Here is a 23,616-nt window from a genome sequence, read left to right on the forward strand (position 1 = left end):
TGTCTGATTCACTGAGAAGCTCTATGGTGCTGATAAAAATATATGAAAGAGCTAGACAAACACAAGGAGGATCATGAAAGGTGTTATTGAAGATTCATTTTATTAAACAGCAACAAAATCACATGCATTGTTGGGACAGCTCCATGTGACCACGCATGACTTCTCTTCCTTTGTTTTGTGTGTTGTGGTCACTTTCTGGTCCAACCCACTGGTCCTTCAAGTTCAGTTTGCACATATTGATGCTTTTGGTACATTGGTATAAGAGTGACCAGGGACTTGCACATTCCTTTAAAGTGCTATGGAAAATAACTTGCTGAAATGCAAGACAGTGAAAATATTTATATTTCTTTCTATGTATAGTCAGTATTTGTCCAAGAAAATCATGTTACCAAAATAGGGGCACGATTTAAACACCAACAAACCATGCAAGTTAAATAGTACTAATTTACATCTAGTATGGATACACTGCAGGTCAAGAAACCTACTGTAACCGTGTGTCAAGCAGATCAAGTATTATTTCATACATTAAGGCTCTTCAACCGTCATACAACACGGGACACAGGGAGAATCACAATTGCATACTGCTGACATCCTCTCCTCCTCAAAACCCATTGGATGAGAAAGCCAGAGGTCCCTCCTCTCTGACCTTCTCCTCCAATTGGTTTTGAGAGGAGGAGAGGACACAAGTAGTATGCAATTGAGATTCTCCCACATTATTTTTCAATATAAAAAAATACATGTAACATCAAAACCTATGGTATTAAATTACACAGTGTAGCTAACAGAGGTTAGGTCATGTGTTGCTCCTGGAGTTTCAAGATGGAGAGGAGGGATCTGTCTCTGGCGGTGCACATGGACGGCAGTGGAACGGCCTCCATCTTGCGCTCGATGGTGTTGTAGCGGCACGTCCTCAGATGGTCGGACATGCTGGAGACTTCGGCGAACCGCCACTCGATAACGGGGCTGAAGGCAGTGCTGAATCTCCACACCTGCCCAAACAGAACAAGAGAGTATTGATAAGAGGGCAAGAGAGTTCAATCCAGTAGTATTAGCCTATACATGCAAACATTTAAATGGGGTATAGGGTAAGGGATTTAACATCAGTGCTATTGTACATGTGTCAGTGTCGAAATAAGAAGACCCTATCGTGGCAGTGGCACGCTAAAATCCCAGACTGGGAATGTAAATCCTCAGATGTGGTTGTAAATATGGCTGTAAACTATAATACTGGCGGTCTAAAAATCTAACTTTTGCACATCTTACACCTGGTGGTCCAGTTTCAGCCAACAAATGTGAGTTATTTAGTTACCCTGTCTTTGATCTGCCATGAGAAGGTTCCATTTGGGTACTGCCTCCTCTCCCAACGTAGTTCCACTATCCCCCGGGACTGCAGCAGGCTAGCACACACATCCCTCATGGTCCGCGACACCACGGACAGCTGGCACAGGCTGAAGCCGTCTAGGAAGCGGGCCACATGTTCCAGCACCTCAAAGGGTAGCCCACTGAACTGGTCTGATTGGGTCTCGCCCAATGGTTCCCCCCCAACGGGGCTTGGCTGCACCCCAAATGACCGAAGGTTCCGGTCATGGATGACCTTTGAACCCTGGGATGAGGGGCAGAACCTGCGCTGGGAGTAGGTGCAGCCGTAGTAAGCCAGGGGACAGCGGTGCTCCATCCAACCGTTGAGGCCCGCGTGGATGTCCTCGTGGACGTTCTTGAAGTGGGAGGAGTACTCATCCCTGCGGAACAGCTGGCCACAAACGAAGGAGAACATTTGCTGGAGACGATTACATGGCATGTTCCGGATCTGTGGAACCTCCTCTAGAACCAGGTCCAGGCGGAGGGTGCGGAAGGGGCTGGGGTAGGATAGTTGGGGCGCGTGGTCGCAGGCAGCCGCAGACGCTACGTCGCCCACCCTTGTGCTGGTCACCAAGATGGCCGCTGGGAAAGTGAAGGTCTGCGTGCCGAAGTCGACGTGGAAGCCATCGACATAGGTCGTTTCAGATATTCTGCGGCACTTGCGAGACTCCTCCAGGCAGAAGAGGAGGGCTGCTGTGATCAGGTCGATCTCCCCCAGGCCCATGGGGTCGTCCTCCTGCTCCAGGTCTGATGTATCCACTGCCTTGTCCTCCATTTTGGGTCTAAACCTAACCCGGACCCTTCGTCCATTGGACAGAGCAAACTGGCCCAAGCCTCTGAGCAACTGGTGGTTCTGGAACTTCCTCTCCAGCCCTCTGTCCTCTAGGACCACGTGGCTGGCCCTGTGTGCAATACCCTGGTGGATATGCAGGGGTGGTGCTAGTGGAGGGTCTGGGTGAGACTGGGGTTGTGTCTGTGACTGAGACACACAGGACCCTTGAGGCACAGGTGACAGATTCAAGTCATCTTGCACCTTGACTAGGCATACTGTTTCACTGGTGGACCAACTGGTTCCAGGCTGTTGCTGGTCTGCTGAATCTGAACCTAAGACCTGCTCCTGTGGCCTCTTCTGGGAGCCTTCCCCACTCAAACAACCATTACATAGGCTATGTCCATCCATCCTCTCAACACTCTTTGAGGTCCTACCTAAAAGCTCCATCTGCATGTTGCCATCAGCAACAACATTCATGGCAACCTCACTGTCGGTTCTGCTGACCACTCTCAGCGGTCCGACTGATGATCCTGCCTCAGCATCTTTCATATCAACATTAATAGAGTCTGCATCTTCCAATTGGTGGAAGCTGCTGTTAGGTTCTGCCTGAAGGTGAGAGGGGGCTCCGTTGATTGGGTCTGTGTATTTTACTGTGTTGCCGAGGTCACCCAGGGCTGTGACCAGGCTCCTCCTTAGCTGGACTGTAGCCTGGTGGAGTTGGTGCAGCTGTCCATAGCACTCCTTCAAATTCACACCCTCAGCTACAGGACCTTTGACCTCCAGTCTGTTGTGAAGCAGCAGCTCCTCATTCCTGTCACTGCTGTTCTCGCTATGCTGAGGCCCCAGCACTGCTCCTCCGTTGATGTGTTGCGCTGTGTTGTCAGAGGTGTTGTTAGCGCTGCTGAGGACGTCCAACGCGGCGGCAAGGCTCCTTGCCGTCTCCACTGTGGCCTCGTACAGCTTGCTATACCGCTCCTCGTTCAAACCGTTTATTCCATTGGCAATTTTATCCTTTGCTGAGCCCAGCGGTGGTGTCAATGGTGGTTGTGAATGCGTTGTCATTGGTGGTGGTGACTGCGGCGTCAATGGTGGCGGTGACTGCGGCGTCAATGGTGGCGGTGACTGCGGCGTCAATGGTGGCGGTGACTCAGAAGTGGCAGCTATAGGGTCGGCCACCACCAGCACAGCCGAGTCCGAAGCAGTGTCCCTTCTCGCTCTCTACGGCAACAACCGTTGGCTGTCTTTCAACCGTGGGCGCCATGGCGACCACCTTGAGGGACTCGATCAGTGTGTGTTGGTCCTGCAGGGCGAGCGCCATGTCCAGCTGCTCTGTCTCCTCCACCCCCCAGCTCAGGCTCTCGTATGAGGTGTAGTCCAGGCAGCTGATCGGCCACCTGTTCCACTCCATGGTGCAGCACACCACGCCCGCTGGGCACACCTCCAGATGCGCGGGAATCCGGGTCCGCACCAGGGTGGCAGGGCAGCCAAAGCCACTGTTCAGGCAGGGCACCCTCTCCAGGGGGCAGAGGAGGCGGTGCTCGGGTCCTTTGCAGGTGTGGAAAATGGCCCCGCAGACCAAGGGACAGGTGACCAGGTCACAGGAGATACCAGGTTCAGGCCTGGTCATGCACCTCTGACTCAGGCAGGTCACACAGTGGGTATGTTGCAGCGCCATCTTTAAGAAGAGGGGGAGTAGAGTTTCTGGAGGGGTGTAAGGTAGAGCAGGGAGGTGTGGTGATGCGAAGGGAAGAGTCCACAACACAGAGGAAAAAGGAGACAATATACACAGGAATGAATGTTAATTTGTGTGTACAAGCGGGTGCATACAATACAGTACACTAGTCATTTCAATTTGGTTGAAAAATATCAAACCCAGCCATTCATTCCTCAAGTAGCAACAGTGTAGCAAGGAATAATTTGGATAGGAAATGATGAATCTACAGTAGGTTAGCTCAGTTCAATACCTAAGCTAAAGAGCGAGCTAGCTTAGCTATGTTGAGTCATTGTAACACCAATAGCCTAATAATAACTTGGCTGACCAGCTACTTAGCCTAAATTAGCCGCAATCTAGCCAGCTTTGTCAGCAAAGGAAAACAAGCCAGCTATTAAGGTTCAGCTTGATAAACCAAAAGCAAACCTAATGAATGAAGAAATACTATTTGAAGGACTGATTTCACAGACAGGTCATGCTGATGGTGGGATTCGGTGTAGCTGTTGAGACAACTCCTAACATAGCAAGAAGACCGTGTCGCAGTCTGAGTGACGAAAGAGCCACTAACTTTCAGCTGTCCCATGAACAACTCAGAAAGAAACTTCAATTATTGGCTAATTACCGTAGCGTTGACGTGGCTCAAACTCAACGACTATAGCAATCCAGCTACGTGTCCGTTCATATTACATTTACAAATGGATGTAAACAACCTTTTTCCTATACATCTCCCCTCTTGTCTTTCAACCAACCTCCCTATGCGTTGTCCGCTGTTGCTTCTCCCTCTATTCTAAACTGAGAGATGATCCTAGGGATGTGTGTTCCCATTGGACAATGGTTGTCATGTGGGTCGGGGTGTTCCTTCCTTCTTATAGAAGTTTGCGAGATAGGTCAAAAAAATGAATTCATCTTCAACCTAGGAAGTTTGGCCTGTGAAGTTTTCATAAAACTACTCTTATTTACATCTCTATGTAATCGTATACCATATCTTCATACCACTTTTTTATATTAGGTAGTAATGCGATTCTTGATTAGCAACTTGAAATTAGCAACTTGTGTCATTTTGATATCCTTAGCTGAGACGCTAGTTGATGTCGTCATCACGCAGCAGGCACGTAATGATAAAATCGTCAACATCCGATTCAGGAGCGGGGCATGGCTTTTTGCGATGTAAGTACAGTGATCAATGAATTATACATTGCAAAATCTTTTTAAAAATGCATGTCGAACTATCAATCTACCGACACATAAATTAATTTAGAAGGATTTAGAAAAAATAAAGGCTAGATCTACACCATAGTAATGAATGCAGCTTTCTATAGTCTTGACAACTATTCTGTCTGCTAAACGTTAGTCGAGCAAGCTAATTCAGGAAAGCCAGAAGACCAATTGCAGACTTTCATAGTCAAATCTCAGAATAGCCATTGGATTTTAAAACATCTCATTCTATCTTTTTTGTTTAGTAGCGTTATACCAGACCACGTGATAAGCAATACCACCTCCAGAGAAGAACAGATATAGCCCTTGGTTCACTCCAGACCTGACTGCGCTCGACCAGCACAAAAACACCCTGTGGCCGACTGCAATAGCATCGAATAGTCCCCGTGATATGCAACTGTTCAGGGAAGTCAAGAACCAATACACACAGTCAGTCAGGAAAGCAAAGGCTAGCTTTTTCAAACAGAAATTTGCATCCTGTAGCTCTAACTCCAAAAAGTTTTGATACACTGTAAGGTCCATGGAGAACAAGAGACCTCCTCCCAGCTGTCCACTGCACTGAGTCTAGGTAACACTGTCACCACCGATAAATCCCCGATAATCGAGAATTTCAATAACCATTTATTGAAATTACTGAAAAAATGACTTTATTTACTGAAATTACTTTATTTATAGAAAACCAACATTTTCAGACAAGATAGAACTGCCAAAGGGGGCGGTATTGCAATCTACTGCAAAGATAGCCTGCAGAGTTCTGTCCTATTATCCAGGTCTGTACCCAAACAATTTGAACTTCTACTTAAAAATCCACCTCTCTAAAAACAAATCTCTCACCGTTGCCGCTTGCTATAGACCACCCTCTGCCCCCAGCTGTGCTCTGGACACCATATGTGAACTGATTGCCCCCATCTATCTTCAGAGCTCGTGCTGCTAGGCGACCTAAACTGGAACATGCTTAGCCATCCTACAATCTAAGCTTGATGCCCTCAATCTCACACTAATTATCAATGAACCTACCAGGTACCGCCCCAAAGCCGTAAACACAGGCACCCGCATAGATATCATCCTAACCAACTTGCCCTCTAAATACACCTCTGCTGTTTTCAACCAAGATCTCAGTGATCACTGCCTCATTGCCTGCATCCGTAATGGGTCAGCAGTCAAACGACCTCCACTCATCACTGTCAAACGCTCCCTGAAACACTTCAGCGAGCAGGCCTTTCTAATCGACCTGGCTGGGGTATCCTGGAAGGATATTGATCTCATCCCGTCAGTAGAGGATGCCTGTTTTTTTTTTTTTTTTAAATGCCTTCCTAACCATCTTAAATAAGCATGCCCCATTCAATAAATTTAGAACCAGGAACAGATATAGCCCTTGGTTCTCTCCAGACTGCCCTTAACCAACACAAAAACATCCTATGGCATTCTGCATTAGTATCGAACAGCCCCAGTGATATGCAAATTTTCAGGGAAGCTAGAAACCAATATACACAGGCAGTTAGAAAAGCCAAGGCTAGCTTTTTCAAGCAGAAATTTGCTTCCTGCAACACAAACTCAAAAAAGTTCTGGGACACTGTAAAGTCCATGGAGAATAAGAACACCACCTCCCAGTTGCCCACTGCACTGAAGATAGGAAACACTGTCACCACCGATAAATCCACTATAATTGAGAATTTCAATAAGCATTTTTCTACGGCTGCTCATGCTTTCCACCTGCCTACCCCTACCCCGGTCAACAGCACTGCACCCCCCACAGAAACTCGCCCAAGCCTTCCCCATTTCTCCTTCTCCCAAATCCAGTCAGCTGATGTTCTGAAAAAGCTGCAAAATCTGGACCCCTACAAATCAACCGGGCTAGACAATCTGGACCCTTTCTAAAATTATCTGCCGAAATTGTTGCCACCCCTATTACTAGCCTGTTCAACCTCTCTTTTGTGTCGTCTGAGATTCCCAAAAATTGGAAAGCAGCTGCGGTCATCCCCCTCTTCAAAGGGGGGGACACTCTTGACCCAAATTGCTACAGACATATATACAACCTGCCCTGCCTTTCGAAAGCCAAGTTAAACAGATCACCGACCATTTCGAATCCCACCGTACCTTCTCTGCTGTGCAATCCGGTTTCCGAGCTGGTCACGGGTGCACCTCAGCCACGCTCAAGGTACTAAACGATATCATAACCGTCATCGATAAAAGATAGTACTGTGCTGCCGTCTTCATCGACCTGACCAAGGCTTTCGACTCTGTGAATCACCGTATTATTATCGGCAGACTCAGCAGCCTTGGTTTCTCAAATGACTACCTCGCCTGGTTCACCAACTACTTCTCAGACAGAGTTCAGTGTTTCAAATCGGAGGGCCTGTTGTCCGGACCTCTGGCAGTCTCTGTGGGGGTGCCACAGGGTTCAATTCTCGGGCCGACTCTGTTCTCTGTATATATCAATGATGTCGCTCTTGCTGCTGGTGATTCCCTGATCCACCTCTATGCAGACGACACCATTCTGTATTCATCTGGCCCTTCTTTGGACACTGTGTTAAAAAACCTCCAAACAAGCTTCAATGCCATACAACACTCCTTCCGTGGCCTCCAACTGCTCTTAAACGCTAGTAAAACTAAATGCATGCTTTTCAACCGTTCGCTGCCCGCACCTGCCCGCCCGACTAGCATCACTACTCTGGACAGTTCTGACTTAGAATATGTGGACAACTACAAATATCTAGGTGTCTGGCTAGACTGTAAACTCTCCTTCCAGACTCATATTAAACATCTCCAATCCAAAATTAAATCTAGAATTGGCTTTCTATTCCGCAACAAAGCCTCCTTCAGTCACGCCACCAAACATTCCCTGGTAAAACTGACTATCCTACCAATCCTCGACTGCGGCAATGTCATTTACAAAATAGCCTCCAACACTCTACTCAGCAAATTGGATGCAGTCTATCACAGTGCCATCCGTTTTGTTACCAAAGCCCCATAAACCACCCACCACTGCAACCTGTATGCTCTAATCGTCTGGCCCTCGCTACATATTTGTCGCCAGACCCACTGGCTCCAGGTCAACTATAAGTCTTTGCTATGTAAAGCTCCGCCTTATCTCAGCTCACTGGTCATGATAACTACATCTACCCTTAGCACACGCTCCAGCAGGTATATCTCAGGGGTCATCCCCAAAGCCAACACCTCTTTGGCCGCCTTTCCTTCCAGTTCTCTGCTGCCAATGACTGGAACGAATTGCAAAAATCGCTGAAGCTGGAGACTTATATTTCCCTCACTAACTTTAAACATCAGCTATCCGAGCAGCTTACCGATCGCTGCAGCTGTACATAGCCCATCTGTACATAGCCCATCCAATCTACCTACCTCATTGTTTTTATTTAATTTTCTGCTCTTTTGCACACCAGTATTTCTACTTCCACATCATCATCTGCACATCTATCACTCCAGTGTTAATTTGCTAAATTGTAATTACTTTGCTACTACGGCCTATTTATTGCCTTACCTTCTCACGCCATATGCACACACTGTATATAGACTTTATTTTTTTCAATTGTGTTATTGACTGTACGCTTGTTTATTCCATGTGTAACTCTGTGTTGTTGTTTGTGTCGCACTGCTTTGCTTTATCTTGGTCAGGTCGCAGTTGTAAATGAGAACTAGTTCTCAACTAACGTACCTGGTCAAATAAAGGTAAAATAACAATATATATATATATTTTTTAAATCACTGCATTAAATCTCTGCAAGTCATTCTATTTGATTTATTTATTGAACCTTTATTTAACTAGGCAACTCCGTTAAGAAGAAATTCTTATTTACAATGGCGGCCTACCAGGGATAAGTGGGTTAACTGCCTTGTTCAGGGGCTGAACGACAGATTGTTTTACCTTGTCAGCTCGGGGATTCAATCCAGCAACATTTCTACCCTTTCTAACCACTAGGCTATCTGCCGCCTCTATAACTCCAAGCTATGTATTTTAGGTATATGGTTATTTTATGACTTGGGGTTGTTGGTTATTGTTTTAATAGACTTTACGTTACATTACAGAAAGAAAGCACACTGCACCTAAAGGAAATATCTTAAGTTGACCGATTGTGGGAAGTACTATAGTATGACTACTGTTAGCTCAAGGGACAAAGCACTCTTTACCTCTCCTCTAGTCACCTGCTACTTCATAGCCCTTTATGTGGCCCTAGAGTCATACAATTTAAAGCTAAAACAAATCTATAGCTGTAAAGTATGTTGTCTCCAGATGGGCAGAGGTAAAACAGACGGGGCAAATGTTCACTAATGGCCTGCTACAACGCTGCTGCAGATGCTATACCATCCAGCTACAATGCTGCTGCAGATGCTATACCTTCCATCGTCTTCTTCAAAGGGTCAGACCAAATGTCTAACCTCAACTTATTTGATTCAGCTTACCATTATGAAGTGTTCCACTACTCATCTGAAATTGGGGATTTGGACAAAACGTTTTTCAAAGGGTGGTATCATTTATTCGTTTATTTTCCCGTGAAGGACCGTCCGCTTGTGCTGTTTGTCAAAGAAGAAACAGATCTACTTGACTCTGATATTATAAATGAAGCAGGCAGTGATGGTGTGATATTGTTCAGTATCTACCTGCCACCAGACTTTCCCCCTGTCCTGCAGCCACTAACCATGGAGTTCTTTGGGCTCTTCAAGGCTGAGTTTTTCAGGGAAGCTTGTGACATCCCCCTCTTTATAGGGACTTTGTCCTTAGGCACATAGTTGCCACAGTGTTGAAGCAGACATAGGATGCTTTTGAAACTGAGAGGATTGTGAAGGATGGGTTCGGGAGGACAGGTATCTTTCTATTTGACCACCATGTCATGGCTAGGTCCGTATGGTGTGGGAGGGAAAAGATGAGGCCCGAGTTCGGTTCTGCTGGACCCTGTGATGATGGGCCAAAGGAAAAACGACCCAAACTTGTGACAGACAAGTGTGACAGACAGTTCTTATGACAATAAGAAGGCATTAAAGGCAAGTTCTCTATATAACAACTACTTTGAGTCTCGGGAATATCCCGTGATTAATTTACACAAAATTAATATAACGTCATGTCACCATTGTATTGGTACATGTTGATCTTGTGATTTACAGGTGGAATCTGACGCCAAACCGGTGTTGCCTGGGTCGTTTCTGCCAGTTTCTCTGCCAGCAGAGTCTGTTAAGAAAGGAGATATTAGATGTGGTGGTTAAAAATAGGAGGAAATTAAGGAGGAGTTGAATGTTGTCAGACATATCTGCAATAGACCCAAATATTTTGAATAATGCCAATAATCAACATTAGATGATCATTATCAAGGAAAAACTGTCATGCTCCACTTTTCATACTGTATACCCACCCTGATCACAAGAGCCAGCTATAGTTCAATTGAAGTGTGTTTAGCATTTCTAGCATGTTAGCAGTTTGTAATTAGAAGTTTTACTTTGAAGCCTTCATAATTTTTCTGTTCTGATGACTTCATTGCAGTATTTTCCAAGAGATCACAGCCATGACTCCATTGAGAGATGGGATGAGACTTCGGGCCCTGACGATATATCGGAAGCGTCCCAGGAGATAACGGAGGATTCTTCAGACTTATCAGACGGCCCTGATGAATTGTTTGACATCAAACAGATTTAGAATACGTTGACGAAGAAGAAGAGGTACTTATCACTTGGCCTGATATGGAACAGAATTCCAAGACCAACATCAGAATCTATTGTAAAACAGGGGGAGAATGTAGCCTCTGTTCGTTCATACACGTGTTTATCTCTGTTTTGTTGCAGTTACCTGGAACTTCACAAGCTATGAGAGGAAAAGCATCTTCAAAGTCACTGCTGCCAGAGAAACAGTCACCTCATGGTGAAACATTTTTAATTGCACTATTGGGCCCAATCTAAGTGTCTAACCACAGAAACATAGGTTAGAATGGTCTCATTTGAATTTTTAGCTCATCTATGCCTTTACTACGGAGATTTAAGTTGTGCTTCAAATATATATTTTTCATGCTGACAAGAAGTGAGTAAACAATACATGCAGGGCTCGACATTATGGCTTGTCTGCTTCTCCGGGGAAATTTTAAAAAACTGTCGGACAACCAGAATATGGATTTCAGATGTCCGAATGGACAAGTTTTAAAAAATCACAATATCAAACCCTCTTAATGCTTTTAATTCTGATCAGAATTGGAAAAGGCAGCACACATCAGGGCAGTGCATGTTTTTTTGTGTCCCCCCCCACCTTTATTTAACCAGGTAGGCCAGTTGAGAACACCTTTATTTAACCAGGTAGGCCAGTTGAGAACACCTTTATTTAACCAGGTAGGCCAGTTGAGAACACCTTTATTTAACCAGGTAGGCCAGTTGAGAACACCTTTATTTAACCAGGTAGGCCAGTTGAGAACACCTTTATTTAACCAGGTAGGCCAGTTGAGAACACCTTTATTTAACCAGGTAGGCCAGTTGAGAACACCTTTATTTAACCAGGTAGGCCAGTTGAGAACACCTTTATTTAACCAGGTAGGCCAGTTGAGAACACCTTTATTTAACCAGGTAGGCCAGTTGAGAACACCTTTATTTAACCAGGTAGGCCAGTTGAGAACACGTTTATTTAACCAGGTAGGCCAGTTGAGAACACCTTTATTTAACCAGGTAGGCCAGTTGAGAACACCTTTATTTAACCAGGTAGGCCAGTTGAGAACAAGTTCTCATTGACAGTCAATAACACAAAAGAAAAATAGAAAAATCTATATGCAGTGTGTGCAAATGTAGAAGAGTAGGGAGGTAGGCAATAAGTAGGCCCTAGAGGTGAAAATAATTACAATTTAGCATTAATACTGGGGTGATAGATGATGTGCAAGTAGAGATACTGGGGTGCAAAAGAGCAAGAGGGTAAGTAATAATATTGGGATGAGGTAGTCGGGTGTGCTATTTACAGATTGGCTGTGTACAGGTACAGTGATCGGTAAACTGCTCTGACATTCTTACTAAATTGCTTATATTCCTATTTGCTATAGCCTATTTAAATAAATATGTTATATTTACACAAGGCAAGAGAAGGATGTAGATACTAAGAGTCTCACCAAAGCAGCGCAGAATATCCGGTCAGAATATATATATATATTTTTTTTTTTTTTTTTTCGCTCTCTAGAATGTTGGATGATCTGGGCCAATAGCCAAAATCTATTTTTATAGCAGATACTCTGGTGTTTTATTGTTATAGAAGCCCACATTTGATATTTTCTCTCCATTTTATATGAATATGACTTGGCCTGTTAAGCCACTCTTTCAGTTTCAGTTTTTCCTGCTGCGCTAGTTCATGATCAAACAAGTTTGAAGTTGTTTTTGAATAACCCAGAAACATGGGAGCCCTAAGGTAATAATGAAAGGGATATAAGAAACAACAGCAAGTTATAGAAATCAAATGAGACATTTTTACAAACCGTATAGTTGAGCAAAGCATTATAACACAAATGATGCATGCATGCGAAGCCGGGAAAGAAATCCTCCTTTTGCCACCGAGCAAAAGCCTAATCCTACTAATTAAAATATCATAAAATCATTAAGAAAATTAAAATGATGAGTATTTTCCAAACTATTCTAATACAGTGTTTAATATCCTAAAGTTGCAGCTTTAAAATGGGAATAATAATGAAAGTCCGATTCTATACTATTCTCAATCAGATTTATTTTGAATTAGCAATATTTTAGGCCACAAGACGTGAAATTGAGCAAATGATACCAAGATGGGGAAAATCAAATGAGTCAAAAGAAAAGTTAGCCTACAGCTGACGAAAGCTTATGAAATAAATTATACGTAGTTAGGCTAGGCCAATTTTCATATTATTCTGTCAATGGGCAACCTACAAGGCATATAGTTGCTGAGGCAAACATGTGAATAAATTTATAATTATCCAGTTCTGAGGACAGCACAATTGTTCTGCAGCCCACAACAACCCATAACACACACAACCAGCGAGGCTCGTTGACTGTGACTCACTCATTCCATCTGCGACCTCTTCAGCACACACACACACACACACACACACACACACACACACACACACACACACACACACACACACACACACACACACACACACACACACACACAGATAGCCAATGCAACCTGGTCTCAGAGCATTTCGTATCATTCTGTCCGTAAATACGAAACATTTGATTTAGTGTGATATGTTTCATATGGTATGTATTAACTTGTGATTACAATTCGTATGATATGTTACGAATAGAAATTCGTACATTATGTTACATTCGTATACATTTTGCTAAATTTGTGAAATGTAGGACATGTTACGAATTCCAGTTTATTGTTGCTTTGGTTAATTAAAGGGTTAAGGTTAGGGGAAGGGTTAACTAACATGCTAAATAGTTGCAAAGTAGTTTAAAAGTATTTGTATAGTTGCTAATTAGCTTAAACGTTAAAGTTGCCCATGATGAGATTCAAACACACAACCTCACGACAATTTCATAAATGTGTCAAGTGCAGCGTCTGGTTGCTCTTCATTACACACCACAGACCAACACATATTCTTTACATCTACAACATAGGAATCATTACAAAACTTGTATGACCTCTTAAACACTATATTAGGCCCAGCCTTTGGAACTTTGGTTTTCATAGACTATATTGTGATCACTACATCCGATGGATTTGGATGCTGCTTTAATGTAGATTTCTGCAGCGTTAGTAAAGATGTGATCAATACATGTTGATGATTTAATTCCTGTGCTGTTTGTACACTGATAACCTGAACCAGGTTACAGGTACTAGTTACAGTTGGAAGATGTAAGCCAGTCAATATATTATAATATGTAAATCACCCAGATAATATAACTCTGTTGATATCAGATACCTTATCAAGCATTTCACATATGTTATCCAGATACTGACTGTTAGCACTTGGTGGTCTATAGCAGCTTCCCACCAGAATGGGCTTTAGGCGAGGCAGATGAACCTGTAGCCATATTACTTCAGCAGTATATAACATCTCTAAGCTTTACAGAAATGTGGTTGTGAATATAAACGGCCACAGCTCCAACATTGGCATTTCCGTATTTTCTGTAACTCTTATAACCATGTATTGCTACCACTGTACCATCTAAGTGAGTTTCAGAGATTGTCCGAATATGAATGTCACCTGTTACTAGCAAATGATTGATTTCATGAACCTTGTTCCTTCAGCTACATATGTTAACGTGGGCTATTTGTTGCACTTTTCTTGGATGCTTGATTGTTTTATTGCTTTACTGGGAAGCTTAGCAGAGGCAGACATACTCAGGTTATTTTCATTAGTGCAGGGGGAGCTGCACACAGTGGACTTCCAATTAGGGCACACCGCCTCAGTGCGAACAGTATCACTCTGGTTCATAAGCACATGATTACTGCATACATAAGCTGTGGGATCAGCAGAGGCATTCAGGGAAATAAATTAGGTTACTTACATTGTGTCTTCCAACGCACCTGGGATAATGTACATTTGCTGAAGCATTATGACAACTAGTCTCGAAGCCAGTTACAGAGGGCTAAAAGTCTGTTGAACCATTCAATGCCACGATGCAGGCAGCGAGACAGATATTATGGGCCGTTTGTTGGTGCCAAGTAGTGGCCCAATCAGTTCTTTAAAATCCATTTCAGCTGTTCTGAGCTGCCCTTCATAATGTCATTGAATCCCACAGGAACTATGATAGACTCCATTTCCTGACGCTGGTTGAAAGTGTTTGGAAGCAGCTTATTGACGTTCTGTACTCGTGCTCCTGGATAGCACAAAGTGTTTGCTCCAGGGACTGAGACATTGAACTGCCCAATACAATGGCTGGAGAAGGGAATGGTGAAATCCGCACATTCCCACCCATCACACAATTCGTTGAGTATTTCACGAGCCCACGAGAGGCAGGATAGCATACGTAACATGTAACATCTTTTAGTACAGAAATCAAATACAATTGGGATGGCCGCAAGAGGCAATAATATCGTCAATGGCTAAGCACAGAAAATGATCTGCGATCCCTCTTATGTACTTCACTAATGTTCAGTCACCCTTTTGGCCGTTGGCATTACAGACCTTTTGTTTCTTTGGGACAAGTAACTTCAGCTTTTGTCCTACATGTCCGATGGACAAGTGGCTAAAAACGTTAATGTCAAGCTCTTGACATATCACGGTGTCAGTCAGAATACTGTGCCCATCCCATCTAACATTTTCCCCCTCGTAATCTCAAATAAGGGGACTTTGTCCTTGTCCCAGGCCAGAGCCAGACGTGCTTTGTAGGAATTAGGATTAGGCCTGTGATTTAGAAACTACGTTACAATTTATGAATTTGCAATATAATTTGATTTAATTATGTAATTTGATAATCAGTCTTGGTGGATGAGTCTGGTGACAGCTCTGACGATGAGCCATTGGTTAAGATGTTCAGCAAGCCTCCAACAGACTGCCAGCTGAGCGAGAGAGTGAAGGCACTGCTGAAATACACAGACATGGCGGATGTGACAATGAAGCAAATCTACAATAGAGTAAGAGGACATATATCCAACGTTATTAACATTTCCAGATCTAATTTAAAATCACATGCTGCACACCAGATTATGTAATCCTTCTCTCCGGATGATGTTATCAAAAACACTTATCTTCTATCATTTTTTACTCCAAAACAGAAATCTGCTGTTGGGGTGGTGCTGGAGATATGTTAATGTTGGGGTGGTGCTAGATATGATATGTTAATGTTGGGGTGGTGCTAGATATGGTATGTTCATGTTGGGGTGGTGCTGGAGATGATGAATTTGATGTTGAAAAAGGGTGGAATTGTCCTTAAAATATTTTTGTGTAATCATTATCTTCCATTGTGTGATCTCTCTTAGGTGTTTGAGAGGTGCCCCCAGTATGACCTGTCTAACAAGAAGGACATCATCAAGCAGACAGTGAAAGAGGGGATCTCTTTACAACCCAGGGTTTTAATCAAGCCATATTCATAGCTTTGACAGATAACATTATAATCAATGATCTCAGGAAAACATAGTTGATATCGTGACAAAGACTCTGGGATTCCTGTATATGCCTTTCCAGGACGTTTAATTTATATTTTTTTAAGTTCAGACTGTTTAAATACTATACAATTTCATGCAACTTATTTGTTTTACTTGCCTAAGTTTTGTAAATAAAGTATATATTGTACTGTAGTGATATGGTTTATGGTGCTCCTCTACGGTACAGTGTACACACATTGCATTATTTATAAGCACTACCCAAATAAGATTTTGAGAAATCCCCACAGAGTGAATTTTCATTGTGATCCACAGAATGTTAGAGATGTTTACTAATCAACTGTAAACATCACCTTTCAATTTGGATTTGTTGTGGATACGTACAGCAGATGAGACCAGGCAATTAGCTTGCCCAGCAGCCCTGCTCTCAGGCCCCACTGCTTGGAGTAATGCTCCTTTGCTCTCCCTTCATCTCCCCCTCCTCCCATAACAAGATGACGCATTCTCTTCATGTCGTCAGACGCCATGGTCCCAATCTAAGAGCAGACTGACTCACTCTTCATTTGCATATGATAATACAAATGTTTAATGCTTAACTCATGTCCTCTTGACTAGGACGAAAGGCGGTTTCACCAAAAGAGCTGGCAGTACCTCTGGAGCACTTTCTGGCATGGCAAGCAGAGGTGGTATGGCTACTATAAAATGCATCGAATGTTGTCACCACCAGCTAATTCAAAAGGAACAGGGAAGGCTGTCCATGATATCAGTGCATAACTACCATGAATGAGACAGAATGTCCATATAGGGTTTTCTAATTGTGTGTACTTTTCATATACATAGCCTTAGATTAAAATAGCCTCTAGCCTATAGATTCTCATTGACAGGAAATTCCTAAAGTTCCCAACAACTTTTGACTTCAAGTTTTGACTTCATGCGAACTTACACTCGAACGTTTTTGTTGAAATGTTAGGTTTGCCAACAGCGTTTCATTGATTTAATTGACTGCTGAGTTTTCAGTTGACTGACGGAGGGAGGCTACATTTCAGTAGTCACGGCAGCGGTCGCGTGCTTAATGACTTCACAGCGGGGATTTGTTCCTTTTGATTTCATCCTGTTACAATGTATCTGGTAGACCTACCGGTAGCGGTAAGTGGGGAAGCCAGAAAAAAAGCCATACGACAACTTACGTGTTGTGATAGTTGCATTGTTTGCTCTATTACCTGTTAGTTCAAATGCCTTGCGACCGTGATATACAGGCCTGAGGCTGAGACGATAAGGAGACACAGTGGCAGAGTAAATTCAACCACACCTTTATTTCATCACAAAACCAGAGAGCAACCTCTGTCCAGTGAAGTCCACAGAGCATATCGCATGTAGCAAACAGTTACATCACCTACAGCATGGTCAAGTCAGTTAATGTTTCTGACATTCTCCCAACTACTAAATTACTATTGATTGAGAACCAGAGTTACCGCAAGTCACAAAGAAACAGGAGCTGCCTCCACTATTCCAGCACCATTTCAACTTCAACATTTCAACATCATCAAATCACCAATGTTTAGTCTAATACAGTGACAACTAAAAGATACCGAAAACGATTTAGTCTAATCGACGTAAGCTACGCTGATCAAAAATATAAACACAACATGCAACAATTTCAAAGATTTTACTAGTTCATTTAGGGAAATCGGTCAAAATAAATAAATTAGGCACTAATCTACGGATTTCACATGACTGGGCATACAGATACTTTTATAAAAAATAAGTAAGTATCTGGTGTGATCACCATATGTCTCATGCAGCTCGACATCTTCACACTCTGTCCACAACGCCATCAGCAAACCGCTCACCCACTTGACACCATACACCATGCCTGCCATCTGCCTGGTACAGTTGATCCTGGGATTCATCCATGAAGAGCACACTTCACCAGTGTGCCAGTGGCCATTGAAGGTGAGCATTTGCCTACGGAAGTTGGTTACGAAGTGGAACTGCAGTCAGGTCAAGACCCTGGTGAGGATGACGAGCATGCAGATGAGCTACTTGAGACGGTTTCTGACAGTTTGTGCAGAAATGATTCAGTTGTGCAAACCCACAGCTGTCCCGGTGGCTGGTTTCAGATGATCCCGCAGGTGAAGAAGCCGGATGTGGAGGTCCTGGGCTGGCGTGGTTACCCGTGGTCTACGGTTGTGAGGCCGGTTGGATGTACTGCCAAATTCTCTAAAAACTGTTGGAAGTGACTTGTGGTAGAGAAATGAACATTCAATTATCTGGCAACAGCTCTGGTGGACATTACTGCAGTCAGCATGCCAATTGTACGTTCCCTCAAAATTTGAGACATCTGTTGCATTGTGTTGTGTGATCATGCTGTTTAATCAGCTTCTTGAAATGTCACTCCTGTCAGGTGGATGGATTATCTTGACCAAAGAGAAATGCTCACTAACAGGGAGATAAACATATTTGAGTGCAACATTTGAAATAAATAATATTTTTGTACATATGGAACATTTCTGGGATCTTTTATTTCAGCTCATGAAAAATGGGACCAACACTTTACATGTTGTGTTTATATTTTTGTTCAGTGTAAATATGTGGCTGTCCATGGTTATGATTCCTCTCTGTGTGTGTGTGTGTGTGTGTGTGTGTGTGTGTGTGTGTGTGTGTGTGTGTGTGTGTGTGTGTGTGTGTGTGTGTGTGTGTGTGTGTGTGTGTGTGTGTGTGTTCGTGCATGTAGAAAAAAAACATGTTGACTCACTCTACTTGTAGAGAAACTTCAATGCCATCCTCCTCTTTTTCATGTTGACGAAACGGTCTATGACTCTGTCATACAGTACAAGTTGAGTCAGCTAGTTAACATCAGCCTTCTACATTTTGCTACATATTGAACTTCCATCCTACCAGGCCAGGGGCACAATGGTTGGACCAGAATAGCCATTATAATCATTGGCCAGTACGGAGAATGTAGTGAAACTACAAGTCCAAATCCATATCTCCATCCATGGCTAATTTAGGAAATATCCTATTTTAGCTAGATAGCTATCCACTGGAGGACAACAATACAACAAGGTGCAACAATTCAAGTTGTTTCAGTCAATGATGTTTGGCTCTTGATGTGATTGGGGTAAAGCCAAATCCAAACTGTCTTCCCTTGACACTATTTTGGTGTGCCAGGACTGTTTACAGAGTTGAGCTCACTCATTTTAGCTCAATGCTGACTGGCTATTATTTTATACTTTTTTATGAAGTGAGGCCAAATGCTCGCTGGCTTCCCTTGCATTCAATGCCATACTTATTTTGACCAGACAACATCAGATATATGGCCTACACATGCAGAGACAGATGCTTTCTCTGGTGAGATACATTCAGCCTCTTGCGAATTGAAGGGAAATTATGAAACGCAGTGAGACGAAAGATATGTTTTTAAATTGTTTACATTTTTATTCGTAGTTTTTGGGTGGAAGCATGGCTTTCCTTGGCATCCATGAATACACGTCACTGCAGCCTACATAGGGACACAGCGGTATGTGTGGTCGACTTCGAAACGGTGATCTAACAACTCCTTGCTGTGCAGCTAGCACAGTACGTGTTCTGTCTGGCCATGATGCTTGAGAAACAGGCTGTCACTTGGGCATTTATTATTCTGGAGATGGAACTAAAGTACCCATAAAAGGCCTATTTGGTTCAGCAGTTAACCAGCTTCAATATCTTGTATTGCAACGGAGCTGTTCATTGTAGCCAGTGCTGAAACATTCGTATTTTTTCATATTTAGGCCAGAAGTGTTTTACAGTGTGATATAAATAAAGTAATGTTGGATCTTTGATTGAAATTCAAGTAAACCTCTTAAATACATTACATTTTGTAAATCCCAATTCACTCTATATGACAAGCTACATAAACTCTTCATTATAGTTCTGATGGGCCATCAATCTCGTTGCAGTAACTTTGATGGATGGGTGTAGACCACCCGTTTCAAGACAGTTCCAGCTGCCACCAATGACGTCAGGCCGAACATGAAGGGTTGTCCTCTCAAAAGGTGGAAGGTTGATTGATGGGTCTTCACTTCACACGGAAACATAGATCGGCAACATTTGACTCGGTTTGAGATATGAGATCACACCATTTGTCACAATGTCCGGTCATGATAGTGACATCAATATTGTAGAGGGATAAAACACTACCAAGGCTTGGCAATAACATTCAGTTGTGCATTCCCTGATGAAGGCACTCTTAGCTATTATCCATGGACATAAATTGCACCTTGCAGAGAGCGCATATAGCCCAAGCTACAGCAGGAGAATATTTAGGGAGACCCTTCTAAATAATAGGATCTGTATCTAGGCTACGTCCGACTTATATCTCAAATGAACTCTACGATAAACACTGAGGTCCCCCGAAGCACCTACTGCCGAATGTCTCCCTACCCCTCAAAATGTCACTGTTAGTCTGGATCAATATCAGCTTCACGATCCTGGGGCAGCAGCAGTTGCAGTTTCATAGCGTCTAGTCTCCATAAATGTTTATTTGTGTTGTGGAGCGCCGGACGGACTTGACTCACACTCGACCCTATAATGTAAAGAGGAGGCCGCGGTCATGCCCCAGGGTCCGGGTCGCATCTGTCTAGGGTCTGCGTGGGATGCTCACGCGGGTTGCAGACTGATGTACTGATGTAGCCTAAAAATATAAATATTAAAAGTTACTTCGTAAACTTGGTCGAGACAAACCACAGACCCAGAGTACTTATCAATAAGGACTAGCAAGCAAAGAACTATCTGTATGTAGTCTATTTGATGTTTAGGCGTAAGGCCTACTTTTTCAGTAAAAACTGGTTTAATTCGACCTCACACATTTTCATGACATTCATAGGCTCAGCCTACATATGCTGCATTTACGCAAGCAACACAGATCTGATTTTTTGCCCAATTATAGGCAAAATATCAGATCTGATAGGTCAAAAGACTAATGGCAAACATAGCAAACATAGACTAGTGGCAAACATATCAGAATTAGCCTGCCTGTGTAAATGAAGCCTTGAACACCTGCAATGTCAGATGGTGAAACCTATCATGATTTTTGATCATGTTGGCCTACATGCTGGTCGAAGCTATAACCACAAGAGGGCGAAATTGTTTCATAAACTATTCTTTGCTCAGACAAGTTGCACTACAAAGTTACTAGACCTACAGTGCCTTCAGAAAGTGCACGACTTGACTTTTTCCACATTTTGTTGTTACAGCCTGAATTTAAAACGGATTATATAGATTTTTCTTGTCACTTGCTCTACACAATACCACACAATTAGTTATTTTTTGACGAATTCATTAAAAATGAAAAGCTAAAATGTCTTGAGTCAATAACTATTGAGCCCTTTTGTTATGGCAAGCCTAAATAAGTTCAGGAGTAAAAATGTGCTTAATTAGTCAAATAATACATATCATGGCCTCACTGTGTGCAATAATAGTGTTTAACATGATTTTTGAATAACTACCTCATCTCTCTACCCCACTCATACAATTACAGTGCCTTGCGAAAGTATTCGGCCCCCTTGAACTTTGCGACCTTTTGCCACATTTCAGGCTTCAAACATAAAGATATAAAACTGTATTTTTTTGTGAAGAATCAACAACAAGTGGGACACAATCATGAAGTGGAACGACATTTATTGGATATTTAAAACTTTTTTAACAATTCAAAAACTGAAAAATTTGTCCTGAATACAAAGTTTTATGTTTGGGGCAAATCCAATCCAACACATTACTGAGTAGAACGCTCCATGTTTTCAAGCCTAGTGGTAGCTGCATCATGTTATGGGTGTGCTTGTAATCGTTAAGGACTGGGTAGTTTTTAATAATAAATGGAATGAGCTGAGCCCAAGCAATACCCTAGAGGAAAACCTGGTTCAGTCTGCTTTCCACCAGACACTAGGAGATGAACTCTACCTACATGTAAATTGTTCTTGGGCTTGTAAGTAAGCATTTCACTGTAAGGTGTTGTATTCATGTTGTATTCGGCGCGTGTGACAAATAAAATTAGATTTGATTTGAATTCACCTTTCAGCAGGACAATAACCCAAAACACAAGGCCAAATCTACACTGGAGTTGCTTACAAAGAAGACAGTGAATGTTCCTGAATGACAAAGTTACAGATTTCACTTAAATCTACTTGACAATCTATGGCAAGACCTGAAAATGGTTGTCTAGCAATTATCAACAACTAATTTGATAGAGCTTGAAGAATTTTGAAAAGAATAATGGACAAATGTTGCACAATAAAGGTGTGGAAAGTTCCTAGAGACTTACCCAGAAAGACTCACAGCTGCAATCGCTACAAAAGATGCTTCTACAATGTATTAACTCAGGGGTGAGAATACTTACGTGAATTAGATATTTCTGTTTTTCATTTTCAATACATTTCAAAACTTTTTTAAAGTATGTTTTCACTTTGTCATTATGGGGCATTGTGTCTAGATGGATTAGAAATAAATAGATTGAATCCATTTTGAATTCAGGCTGTAACACAACAAAATGTGGAATAAATCAAGGGGTATGAATACTTTCTGAAGGCTCTATAAGAACGTTTAAAAAGATATTCGGCAAACACCAGAGGGCCGTCTGTTGCTTTAAAAAAGAAGGGTGGTTGGAGTCACTGTCCATGGTGCTGAAGCTGTCCAACGCATGATGCTGTGTGCCACTTATTTGAATTTGTGGATACGTTTATGAATTAATTATTTTTTACCATTGACGCAGGCTATATTTTCCCATCAAGTCTATGTGAATTTATTTCTGATTGAGGGGGGTTGCAATAGCCCTACATTGCTCTCTGGCTCAACATACAGTACCAGTCAAAGGTTTGGACACACCTACTCATTCACGGGTTTTTCTTTATTTCATAGTTGTGATGTCTTCACTATTATTCTATAATGTAGAAAATAGTAAAAATAAAGAAAAACATTGGAATGAGTAGTTATGCCCAAACTTTTGACTGGTACTGTAAGGGACTCAGGTTGTCTTGACTGTTAGGCATATTTGGATATGGTTGAGTGGGACAGTCAGTGACTTATAATGTTATTCTAGTGCGTTTTCACACGGTTCTGTCTGGCCTACAGTCACGCTTGTCATTGTGCTCAGGTAACATCTGCTATAGCCTTCAGTATCTTACATTCCATTCAGTGGTGGAAAAAGTCCCCAATTGTCATTCTTGAGTAAAAGTAAAGATAACTTAATAGAAAATGACTCAAGTAAAAGTGAATGTCACCCAGTATTTTACTACTTGATTAGAAGTCTAAACGTATTTGGTTTTAAATATACTTAAGTATTGGAGGTATAAGAATAAATCATTTCAAATTCCTTATATTAAGCAAACGAGACAGCACCATTTAAAAAACATTTTTACGGATACCCAGGAGCACACTCCAACACTCAGATATAATTTAAAACGAAGCATTTGTGTTTAGTGAGTCTACCAGATCAGAGGCGGTGGGGATGGCCAGGGATGATCTCTTGATAAGTGCATGAATTGGACCATTTTCGTGCCCTGCTAAGCATTACAAACGTAACGAGTA

At 42.5% G+C, this 23,616-nt stretch overlaps 1 protein-coding gene and 1 long non-coding RNA gene across 3 annotated transcripts; one reads left to right on the forward strand and one right to left on the reverse strand.

The window, feature by feature from the left end:
• Positions 1-76: 76 nt before the first annotated feature.
• LOC123995240 (F-box only protein 30-like) lies at positions 77-4,456 on the reverse strand. Its single transcript, XM_046298697.1, has 4 exons — positions 4,269-4,456; positions 3,381-3,832; positions 1,310-3,253; positions 77-989 (listed from the first exon to the last, which is right to left on the reverse strand). Exons 1-4 carry the CDS (start codon positions 4,423-4,425, stop codon positions 789-791), a joined length of 2,754 nt encoding a protein of 917 aa, XP_046154653.1. The 5' UTR covers positions 4,426-4,456; the 3' UTR covers positions 77-788.
• A 227-nt stretch (positions 4,457-4,683) lies between these two features.
• On the forward strand, positions 4,684-16,251 carry LOC123995241. 2 transcript variants are annotated; one of them, XR_006831793.1, is made up of 5 exons: positions 4,688-5,009; positions 10,546-10,721; positions 10,845-10,920; positions 15,434-15,588; positions 15,934-16,251. It is a non-coding gene; the product is annotated as an uncharacterized LOC123995241 (long non-coding RNA). The 2 variants fall into 2 exon arrangements; XR_006831792.1 differs by having other exon boundaries at positions 4,684-5,009; positions 15,434-16,251.
• The last annotated feature ends 7,365 nt before the right edge of the window (positions 16,252-23,616 follow it).

Source organism: Oncorhynchus gorbuscha, linkage group LG14 (genome assembly GCF_021184085.1).
Source record: "Oncorhynchus gorbuscha isolate QuinsamMale2020 ecotype Even-year linkage group LG14, OgorEven_v1.0, whole genome shotgun sequence".
Taxonomy (NCBI): domain Eukaryota; kingdom Metazoa; phylum Chordata; class Actinopteri; order Salmoniformes; family Salmonidae; genus Oncorhynchus; species Oncorhynchus gorbuscha.